This window comes from Natator depressus, chromosome 24 (genome assembly GCF_965152275.1).
Source record: "Natator depressus isolate rNatDep1 chromosome 24, rNatDep2.hap1, whole genome shotgun sequence".
NCBI lineage: Eukaryota > Metazoa > Chordata > Testudines > Cheloniidae > Natator > Natator depressus.
In genome coordinates this window covers 18251910-18263639 of record NC_134257.1, presented here as the reverse complement: position 1 = coordinate 18263639, position 11730 = coordinate 18251910, and the positions used below count along the sequence as shown (strand labels likewise).

At 48.3% G+C, this 11730-nt stretch overlaps 1 protein-coding gene and 1 pseudogene across 1 annotated transcript; both read left to right on the top strand.

The window, feature by feature from the left end:
* The first annotated feature begins 360 nt into the window (after nucleotides 1–360).
* Nucleotides 361–1218, top strand: LOC141977407 (chemerin-like receptor 1). The gene has a single exon (XM_074938875.1). The coding sequence runs from the start codon at nucleotides 361–363 to the stop codon at nucleotides 1216–1218; it is 858 nt and encodes a 285-aa protein (XP_074794976.1).
* A 9298-nt stretch (nucleotides 1219–10516) lies between these two features.
* Nucleotides 10517–11365, top strand: LOC141977411 (chemerin-like receptor 1; annotated as a pseudogene).
* Nucleotides 11366–11730: the final 365 nt, after the last annotated feature.

The window sequence follows — 11730 nt, the reverse complement described above, 5'->3', positions numbered from 1 at the left end:
TAGTCAAAAAAAACGATATTATGTTAAAACAAAAATGTTCGGGCAGAGAATAGACACAAGTCCTGCATCTTGGCAGGGGAATAGACTAGATGACCCTTGGGGTCCCCTTCTAGCTCTCTGGCTCTATGCTTCTAAGGTGTTTGAACCATTGGTACCATTGGCCTAAAAATATTTGATCCTGTCTGAGTTCAGCTCAGGACTGGGGGAGTATATAAGCTCTGCAGGTGTCTTGCTCTGTCCTTGTCCTCTCCTGGAGCCCGTTTCATTGCTCTTCCTTCCTTTGCTCAGTACAACGTCTGCGCTGCCCCCACCAAGCCCTGAGGAGAAGGAGGGGATATTGTGACGGTAACTCCTCTGAGAATGGTGTTCCCAATCCTCTCTCTGGTGCTGAGTGCTGTGGCCTTCTTCACCGGGCTGCCGTTGAATGGGTACGTCGTCTTTGTCACCAGCTGCCGTACAGGGAGGACGGCCAGCGCCGTGTGGTTCCTGAACCGGGCCGTGGCCGATTTCCTCTTTATCGTCTTCCTGCCAATCAGATTCATCTTCATCCTGAACTTAGACCAGGCCAAGATACTCAACAACACCGTTATCTCGCTCCACATGTTCTCCAGTGCCTTCCTCCTCACGGCCCTCAGTGTCGATCGCTGCATCCTCGTGGCACGTCCTGAGTGGACGCGGAACCACCGCACACCCCTCCTGGCTTTCATGATTGTTATAAGCCTGTGGGCCATGTCTGTTGGGTTCAGCTTGCGGTATGGTGATCTCTGGGAATCCCTGCTCTCACCGGCCAGTATACACATGAATGTCCCACTGGATGAAGGGAGGGTGAAGGCTGCCTTTGTGATCCAGTTCCTAGTCGGGTTTCTGATCCCATTAGCCTTGATCTTAATCCCAGCCTTCTACATCGTTCTAGCTGCCAAGCTGAGAAGGAACAGGCTGATCCAATCCACCAAGCCACTCAAGATCCTTCTTGGCTTGATCCCGACCTTTTTTGTCTGCTGGCTGCCGTATCACGTCTTCTCCTTCCTGCTGATCTCACCTAAGTACCCCCTGCCTTTTCTTGTCACAGAAAGCAATTTTGCTTGTATCCTGTCATATTTCAACAGCTGCCTCAACCCCATCTTCTACCTCACCATGGAGGAAGAGTTTCTGAGGTACCGGCATCGTGCACGCAACCCTCAAACCACTGACAACTCAGGGCCGGAGCCGGCTGAATAGGGGAATGGGTGGAATTGTTGATATTTCTATGGAGAAAGAATTCTGTTCGCTGGGACACGTAACTTCCTCTTGATCCCAAAATTGTCTTTTTTAGCAAGTGAATTTTTTGGCCTTATTCATAGAAGAGCCACAAGAGTGATTTCTGGATTAGAAAACCTGCCTTACAGTGAGAGACTCAAGGAGCGCAGTCTATTTAGCTTAACAAAGAGAATCATAGAATCATAGAATCATAGAATATCAGGGTTGGAAGGGACCCCAGAAGGTCATCTAGTCCAACCCCCTGCTCGAAGCAGGACCAATTCCCAGTTAAATCATCCCAGCCAGGGCTTTGTCAAGCCTGACCTTAAAAACCTCTAAGGAAGGAGATTCTACCACCTCCCTAGGTAACGCATTCCAGTGTTTCACCACCCTCTTAGTGAAAAAGTTTTTCCTAATATCCAATCTAAACCTCCCCCATTGCAACTTGAGACCATTACTCCTCGTTCTGTCATCTGCTACCATTGAGAACAGTCTAGAGCCATCCTCTTTGGAACCCCCTTTCAGGTAGTTGAAAGCAGCTATCAAATCCCCCCTCATTCTTCTCTTCTGCAGACTAAACAATCCCAGCTCCCTCAGCCTCTCCTCATAAGTCATGTGCTCTAGACCCCTAATCATTTTTGTTGCCCAAGGTGAAGGGTTGAATTGATCACAGTCTGTAAGTACCTACATGGGGAACAAATATTTAATAACGGGCTACTTAATCTAGCAGAGGAAGGTCTAACATGATCCAGTGAACAGAAGTTGAACCTAGACAAATTCAGACTGGAAAGGAGGTGTAAATTTGTAACGGTCAGAGTAACTGACCCTGGCTTTAGCAGGCCAATGCTCAAACCGCTGAGCTATCCTTCCCCCCGATATGTCCTTTTCTATGTCTTCATGTCCTTATTTTTCTCATCATGTCATTTTTGCTGCCAGTGGGGCTCCAGCTCTTCTTCTTCCCTGTGTTTCTTGAAGATCAATGGATCTATGAAAGAAAGGGTAACATTTTCAAAAGGGTCTAAGTTCTATTTTTTAAAGTGTTTAGGCCCTTGGAACCTTGCTGAGAGTCAATGAGACATAAAATAAGAATGGCCATATTGTGTAAGAGCAAAGGTCCATCCAGCCCAGTATCCTGTTTTTTGACAGTGGCCAATGCCAGGTGCCCCAGGGGGAATGAACAGAACAGGGAATCATCAAGTGATCCATCCGCTGTCGCCCATTCCTAGCTTCTGGTAAACAGAGTCTAGGGACACCATCACTGCCCATCCTGGCTAGTAGCCATTGATGGACCTACCCTCCATGAAATTATTTAGTTCTTTTTTTAACCCTGTTATAGTCTTGGCCTTCACAATATACTCTGGCAAAAAGTTCCACAAGTTGGCTGTGCGTTGTGTGAAGAAATACTTCCTTTTGTTTGTTTTAAACCTGGTGACTACTAATTTCATTGGGTGACCCCTAGTCCTTGCGTTATGAGAAGGAGTAAATAACACTTCCTTATTTACTTTCTGCACACCCGTCAGGATTTTATAGACCTCAATCATATCCCCCCTTAGTCGTCTCTTTTCCAAGTTAAAAAGTCCTAGTCTTATTAATCTATCCTAATACGGAATCCGTTCCATACCCCTCATCATTTCTGTTGTCCTTTTCTTTACCTTTTCCAATTCCAATATATCTTTTTTTAGATGGATTTATATAGAGGTAATATGATATTTTCAATCTTCTTATCTGTCCCTTTCTTAATGATTTCCAACATTCTGTTCGCTATTTTGATGGCCGCTGCACATTGAGTGGATGTTTTCAGAGAACTGTCCACAATCACTCCAAGATCTCTGTTTTGAGTGGTAACAGCTAATTTAGACCCCATCATTGTATATGTATAGTTGGGATGATGGTTTCCAATGTGCCTTACTTTGCATTTATTAACATTGAATTTCATCTGCCATTTTGTTGCCTAGTCACCCAGATTTGTGAGGTCCCTTTGTAACTCTTCGCAGTCAGCTTTGGACTTAACTATATTGAATAGTTTTGTATAATCTGCAGATTTCGTTCCTGCCCACTGTTTACCCCCTTTTCCAGATTGTTTATGAGTCAGACTCTTCCCAAACCAATCACGTTCATCTATGAGTCTGACCATTTTGTTCTTTACTATAGTTTCAACCAGTTTGCCGGGTACGGAAGTCTGGCTTACCGGCCTGTAACTCCCAGGACCACCTGTTGAGCCTTTTTAAAAAACTGGTGTCACATTAGCTGTCCTCCAGTCATTTGGTACAGAAGCTGATTTATATACCACCGTTAGTAGTTCTACAATTTCACATCTGAGTTCCTTCAGAACTCTTGGGTGAATCCCATCTGGTCCTGGTGACTTATTACAGTTTAGTTTATCAATTTGTCCCCAAACCTCCTCTAATGACACCCCAATCTGGGACAGTTCCTGGGACAGTTCCTTTCACCTAAAATGATTGGCTCAGGTCTGGGAATCTCCCTCACATGCTCAGCCGTGAAGACCGATGCAAAGAATTCAATTGGTTTCTTCACAATGGCCGTATCGTCCTTGAGTGCTCCTTTAACATCTCAAACGTCCAGTGGCCCCTCTGTATTTTTAGCAGGCTTCCTGGTTCTGATTACTTAAATAATTTTTTGCTATTACTTTTTCAGTCTTTGGCCTGCACAGGGATGTTAAATCTAATTATATTATGGTCACTATTACCAAGCAGTTCAGTTATATTCACTCTTTGGACTAGATTCTGTTCTCTGCTTAGCACTAACTCAAGAATTGCCTCTCCTCTTGTGGGTTCGAGGACTGGCTTCTCCAGGAAGCTGTCATTTAAGGTGTCAAGAAACTTTATCTCTGCATCCTGTCCTGAAGTGACATGTACCCTGTCAATATGGAGATAGTTGAAATCCCCCATTATTGTTGAGTTTTTTATTTTTATAGCCTCTCTAATTTCCCTGAACATTTTACAGTCAGTATCACCATCCTGATCAGGTGGTCGGTAGTATATCACCCCTGCTATGTTCTTATTATTAGAGCATCGAATTACTATCCATAGAGAATGTTTGCTACAGTTTTGTTAATTTAAGATTTTTACTTCATTTGACTCTACACTTTTTTGGCATATATTCCCACTCCCCCACCAGCACAATCTGGTCTGTCCTTCCGATGTAATTTGTACCCTGGTGTTACTGTGTCCCATTGATTATCCTCATTCCACCAAGTTTCTGTGATGCCTATGATGTCAATCTCCTCTTTAATACAAGGCACTCTAGTTCACCCATCTTATTATTTAGACTTCTAGCATTTGTATATAATCACTTTTAAAAACTGTCACTTTTTAGCTGTCTGCAATTACATGATGTCATTGAATTCATTTAGGCTTCTATGGGTGAGATTTTCAAAAGCGCGTATGTGAGTTAGGTGCTTAACTCCTATTGACTTCAATGAGAATTTGGCATCTAACTCCCTTAACCAACCTTAAAAACCTAGTCCTGTGTCTTCATTGCCAAGCCTCAAACCTCATGAGCCGCCTCATAAAACATCATGAGATGAGTTTTAACAAAAAAACATTTAGGTTCTTCTTTTTTGCCTCCTAATTTTTGGGGGGCAATTTCAAGCTTTTCTCTGCAACAACGAAGGCCAGAAACTTGCTAAAAAAATAAAAAATAAAACAGAAACAAAAGCTCAAATTCCCACCTAATCATATGATTCCAGGATCTGGGGCTTGGAGGAAAATGAGAAGCACGGTGAACGCCACAACCGAATTGTAAGGGTTGGTGACACTGCAAAACTCCACCAAATGTTTTGGAAAACCAGAACTATCCAGCTCTGTTTTGGAATCCAATGGAGTGAGGAGCTGTTTCAAATATTGGGGACTTTAAAATAAAGTGTGTGTCTGTCACTGTGTACCTCAAAACGGCACCCTGGGACCACCATATTCATGACTGTCATATAAATATGAACAAAGTCTGCCTTGTGAGGTATCATTAAAAACGTCTTGATCTGTTGATTATTAATATCTGGTTGAATTGTATGTGCTGTCACTGTATGGGGAGTTGCTATGTGTGTGTTAGTGAAATAAGTTGTGATGTTGGGGAACACCCACAACCAGCCTTTCAGGTACAACAATGGAGGAGCCAGACAGCGTTAATGGCTCATCAGCACCCATCCAAGAATCCTCTAGCTCAGGAACTGTATACAATGGAGATTTCTCAGCGAGAGAACGGAGACAATGGAGACTGTTTGACCCAAGTCATAGCGAAATATATTCCCAGGGAGTTGGAAGAAACTACAAAAGAGGGGAAGTGACATCACCACTTTGCCTCACTCCCCCCGCAACTCAACACCTGGAAACACGTCTGGAGTACATAGACTTTGACCTGGGGAAGTTTGGTATCAGGCTGGAAGACAAGCCCAGCCTGTGTATTGAGGATCTGTCACATGCTTGTACCATCTGCCAGGGTGAGACACGACTTGATTCAAATCCTGTCTAGTTTATAGAACTCAGACTGTGAATTTACTTTTATTCTTAAGTAACCAGCTTTGATCTCTATGCTCACTGCTTATAATCACTTAAAATCCATCTGTCTGTAGTTAATAAACCTGTTTATTATTCTACCTAAAACTGTGTGTTTGGTTGAAGTGCTTGGGACATCTCAGCGCAGTTGACAAAGGCTGGTGCGTGTCCTCTCCACATTGAGGGAGGGGTGGACTGGGTAATGAACTTACACTGGCCAGGCTTCTGAACAATGCAGGATGGTACATTTCTGGGCTGCAAGGCCAGGGAGCCTGGGGTAATTGACTGGAGCCTCTGTATTGATGGTTCATGTGTGGCTGGGAGAAGCATTCATGTAACTCAGCCGAGTGTGTACCTGAATGAGGATGGCTATGTAAGTGCAGGACCTGCCAGAGGTTTGTAGCTTGACACAGCATCACAATGTGAGAGGAACATTCCAGGTTGGTGGGACAGAGGGTTCAGTGGTCCCACAGTCCAGCTTGCATGCCAGGAATCCCATCACAGTGGCTTTTAAAACCAATGTCTCAATGAATCCTGATATTCCCTGCCAAAATTCATGCATCTTTCACCCTTCACTACGTTGCTGGCTGTTCTCCAGCGTCCAACCAATCCAGCAGCCAATTGTACAGCAGACACTATGTCTTGTGGCTCACAGCCAACGAAGAGAGAGATTCATGATCCACTCGCCACCTGTCAAGGTCTCTCTAGGACTTTCAAGGGCTGACCGGGGGAGAAGGGTGGCAGGACCCACTCACTAATCATTCCCCACCCAGTGGCACTTCAGGGGCCCAAGCTTGGTCTGCTGGTTCTCCAAGTGTGAATCGCCTGAATTTTTGCAATCATGTGGCTGCCGCTCAGCTCCTGCTCAGGCTGTGGGTACCCCGGATGTGGGCAACCGTCTCTTCAGATGGAATCACAGATTCTTTGTCACGAGAGGCCTGAGAGCTGAGCTGAGCTGTTTGAGGCTTGTGAGGAGCTGGTTGCCTCGGAGGTTTTGCAGACTCCACTTTGTGAGCATCTCCCATCCCGACTGAACTGCCCACCACCCGTGCTCTCCCCCCTACTCTGAGAATACAGCTTCCTCCCCTCAGACAGAGTCCATGGGGATGGGGGGTGGGAGCTGCAGGTGGTGTGTAAGAAAGTGAGATTAAACCTTCCAGCTTCAATGCTACGGTGAAATCCACAATGCCCTCCCTCCCTCACAGATCAGTCTCTGCCCCCCCATCCCCTGCCCCAGGTTCCTTCCTGCACCCAATCCATCCCCCACAGCAGCCCCCCCCCCAGATTCCAACCCACTCCCCATAGCAGCCTCCCCAGATCCTTTCTGGCTTCCACACCCTGGTCCCAAAAGCAGCCTCCGCACATCTCTCCCTTCCCCTCCCCATAGGTGCCGCATCGTCTTGCTTAAAGTGGTTCCCATTGTACACGGGGTTTACAGTTTGATTCAGTGGCTCTCAGCACCCCCACTATACAAATTGTTCTAGCAACCCTGACCCCACCCCACTCCCCACAGCAACTGCCCCCCCCCGAATTCCTCCCTGTCACTAGTATAAACAGCCCCTATGCCCCACCCCAGTGGTGGCCACATCTCAGCGGGAAAAGACCCTATAGATTAAGGCTTCCAACCTTTCCAGATTAGTGTACCCCTTTCAGGAATCTCATTTGTCTTGTGTTCCCCCCAAGTTTCTCCTCACTTAAAAATGACTTGTTTACAAAATCAGACACAAATATACCACTGTCACGGCGCACTAGTACTGATAAATAGTTTACTTTCTCATTTTAGCATATAGTTATAAAATAAATAAATTGGAACATAAATGTACTTACATTTCAGTGGACAGTATGTAGAGCAGTAGAAAGAAGCCATTGTTTGAAATTTTAGTTTCTACTGACTACGCTGGTGCTTTTTCTGTACCTTGTTGTAAAGCTAGGCAAATATCTAGGTGAGCGGATGTACCCCACGGAAGATCTCTGTGTACCCCTGGTGGTACACGTACCCCTGGTTGGGACCCACTGCTACAGACTGGTATCCAAAGGCTCAGGGCTGACAATGGCAGTAAAAGCACCTGGCCAGTAGATGGCAGCACACGTGCAAGTCAGTTGCGGGTCAGAAACTGGCAATCGAGTCACCCCGTCCCCTTCCCTTTCGCTGGGTCTACACTAGTAACGGATGTTGGTATAACTACGTCACTCGGGGATGTGGAACCCTCCACCCCCCGCCCCCGGGTGACGCTGTTACACCGACCTAACGCCCGGTGTAGACAGCGCTTCTCCCGTCAGCACCGCTCCCGCCTCTCGGGGGAGTGGATTAATGACGCCGATGGGAGAAGCTCTCGAGTCAGCACAGAGAGCGTCTTCACTGGGCCGCTTCAGCGCCGCAGCTGCATCGGTGCAGCCTTCCCCGTGTAGACGTGTCCTCTGATCAACTGAACTGACTGAGCTCGTGGACATAGGCCCCGACTCCGGGACGGGAGCACCCACGGGGAAAAACTGAAGGGTGCTCTGCACCCACCAGCAGCTCCCCGCCCCATCCTCCCCGCTGCGTCCCCGCCTCTCCCCCTAGCTCCTAGTGTTTGTCGCCGCGAAACAGCTATTTTGTGGTGGCAATCTCTGGGAGGGAGGGGGGAGGAGGGGGAATGCAGCGCACTCTGGGAAGAGGTGGGGCTGGGGCAGGGATTTGGGGAGGAGTCCAATAGGGGCAGGGAGGGGGCGGAGTTGGGGTGGGGACATTGGGAAGGGGTTGGAATGGGGGTGGGGCAGGGGTGGAGTCGGGGGCGGGAACGGGGGCGAGCACCCACCGGTGCCGGGAAAAGTTGGCACCTAGGTTCCTGGAATCTCTCTTCGCCAAGCCTGGGGTCCAGTCCTTTAATCCTTCTCGTGGCTCTTCTCTGACCCCTCTCCAGTTACTCAACACCTTTGTTGAAGAGTGGGCACCAGAACCAGGCAAAGGATCCCAGCTGTGGTTGCACCAGGGCCAGATCCAGAGGCAAAATCACCTCCCTGCTCATAATCGAGATTCCCCTGTTGATGCATCCTAGGACGGCCTGAGCCCTGTTGGCCCTGGGAGGTCACGTTGAGCTGAAAAGTGCCCCCACGCCTGAGGCCTCCAGGCAAATGACGAGAGACGAAGGCAGGTTGCAGGCCGGGCTGTGGTTTGTGTGGTCTCTAGCACAGAGCGAGGGTTTCCTTAGCGTTGCCTGGCCTGTAACATGACCGGGCCGAGGGGTGGGTTTCCAGCAGCAAAGGCCAGGCTGAGAATCTCATGCATCCATCTCCCGGGGGGCTCTGTTCGCTTTCCCCAGCCAGGAGAGGCTGGAGGGCAGAGTCCCAGCTGGTGTCTCTGCTCCTGGAAGCTCGCCCGGGGGAGTCAGCTGGACGTGACTGTCTCAGCCCCTGCTCTCCGCTGCGGGCCCTGCCCGCCTGCCGCTGGATGTGGACAGCCAAATATAGACACCTTGCTAGGGCCCAGCAGGGTCGGGGGAGCTTGTGGTTGGTGTGATGTCTGCATGCAGCTGTGGTTGACGAAGACCTTTGAGGCCTTGCAGACGTGCTCGGACCCAGCCACATCCTGTGATCTCCCCACATTGTTCCCCCCACCCCCCCTCCAGATATACCCCCACATGAACGGCTTTCTGCTCTGGGCGAGCTGCAGCTGTCGCATCGGGGACCTGGGAAGGGGCTCGACTCTGAAACGCTGCATCCCCGCAAGACACGGGTAAGGAAATGAGGTAAACCCCTCAGCTGCCCCACTGGATCTCATTCTTCTCCCCCCATCACTGCCCCCTGGATCTCCCCCCATCCCCTCCCCTCATCCACTCCAGATAGAGCTGGTTGAAATTATTTGTGGGTCCTCTTGTCAGAGGCCAGGTGCCTCCATCACGCTGGGTGTTGCACAGACCCTGACCAAGCTCGGGGGTCCCATCATGCCAGGCACTGCACAGATCCACAGGGAGAAACAGGCCTGGCCACAGCAACCTCACATTTAAACAGAGAAATGTTTGGAGGGGAAACTGAGTCACGGGGCCATGATGTGAGTTATCCAAGCTCCTCAAACAGTTCAGTGGCAGACTTTGGGATGCAGCCCAGGAGTCCTGACTCCGTGTCTGTCCACTAAAACAGACTCTTGTAATATCCTTCCTTTAAAAAAAGGTCTTTTGGTTTGTTACTGGTCTCTTCTTCCTCTGGTGTTTTGATGGCTTTTTTGTTGTTGTCATTTCAATCTTACATTTCTTGTCCTGGGAAGTTGCTCTCCGTCACCGGAGGTTTCCATAGGGGGGAATCTTTCGATGGGGTTTTGCCTGCTCCACTAACTCACCTCCCAAAATGGCCCAAACCAGACAAAAACTCCACTTCAAAATGAAGGCGGGTGGGAGAAGATTCACTTCCAAAAATTCCATTATTTAAAAAAAAGGGGGGAAACAATCTTTTTTTTTTAACCAAGACAGGAATAATCAGCTCCTTCGGGAAGCTAACAGAAAGAAGATTATTTGAGAATTTTAGTGAAGCTTTGGTGTGGTCTCTGATATCTCTGCCTCTGCATCCTGGATACCCCCATTGTCCACCTCCCCTTGCCTAGAAATCCAACTTTTCATCAAGAAGCAAAGGGGTGTGTTTTTTAAACATTTCGTTTTGTAGAAACCAAACTCTGTCCTTGTCCCCTCCTGGAGCCCTTTCATTTCTCTTCCTTCCTTTGCTCAGTACAACCTCTGCACAGCCCCGCCGAGCCCTGATGCAAAGGAGGGGATATTGTGACTGCAACTCTTCCAGGAATGGTGTTCCCAATTCTCTTCGTGGTGCTGTGTGGCATGGCCTTCCTCGCTGAACTGCCATTGAATGGCTACATCCTCTTTGTCACCAACTGCCGTGTGGAGAGGACGGCCAGCTCCATGTGGTTCTGGAGCCGGGCCGTGGCAGATTTCATCTTCATCGTCTTCCTGCCCCTCAGATTCACCTCCATCTTCATCCTGGACTTAGACTCGGCCAAGGTGCTGAGCAGCACTGTCACCTCCTTCCACATGTTTGCCAGCGCTTTCCTCTTCACCGCCCTCAGTGTCGATCGCTGCATCCTCGTGGCACGCCCTGAGTGGGCCGGGAACCACTGCACGCCCCTCCTGGCTTTCAAGAAGGTTATGGGCATGTAGGCCCTGTTTGTTGGTTTCAGCTTGCGGTACGGTGATCTCTGGGAATCTCTGCACTCACCTGGCAGCACCAGCATGAATGTCTGACTGGATGAAGGGAGGGTGAAGGCCGTTGTTGTGATCCAATTCGTGGTCGGGTTTCTGATCCCATTAGCCTTGATCTTGATCCCAACATTCTACATCGTTCTAGCTGCCAAGTTGAGAAGGAACAGGCTGATCCAGTTCTTCTTGATCCTTCTTGGCTTGATCCCGACCTTTTCCTTCTGCTGGCTGCCATATCATGTTTTCTCCTTCCTGGAGATCTCAGCTATGTACCCTTGGACTGTTTGGAACACAGGAAGCGCTTTTGCTTGTGTCCTCACATATTTCAGCATCTGCCTCAACCCCATCTTCTACCTCACCGTGGATAAAAAGTTTCTGAGGTACTGGCGATGTACACGCAACCCCCAAACCACTGACAACTCGGAGCCAGATGAATAGAGGAACAGATGGAATTGTTGATATTTTCATGAAGAAAGAATTTTGTTCGCTGGACCCGTAACTTCCTATTGATCCCAAAATTGTCTTTTTTAGCAATTGAATTTTTTGCTGTTACTCAAAGAAGAGCCACAAGAATGATTTCTGGATTAGAAAACCTGCCTTGGAGTGAGAGTCAAAAGGAGCCCAATCTATTTACCTTAACAAAGAGAAGCTGAAGGGGTGACTTGATCACAGTCTGTAAGTACCTACGTGGGGAACAAATATTTAATCACGTGCTCTTCAGTCTAGCAGAGGAAGGTCTAACATGATCCAGTAAATAGGAGTTGAACCTAGACAAATTCAGACTGGAAAGGAGGTGTAAATTT

What these genes read in the sequence shown, in the direction of transcription:
- LOC141977407 (XM_074938875.1), top strand. Translation starts at nt 361, where the DNA reads ATGGTGTTCCCAATCCTCTCTCTGGTGCTGAGTGCTGTGGCCTTCTTC.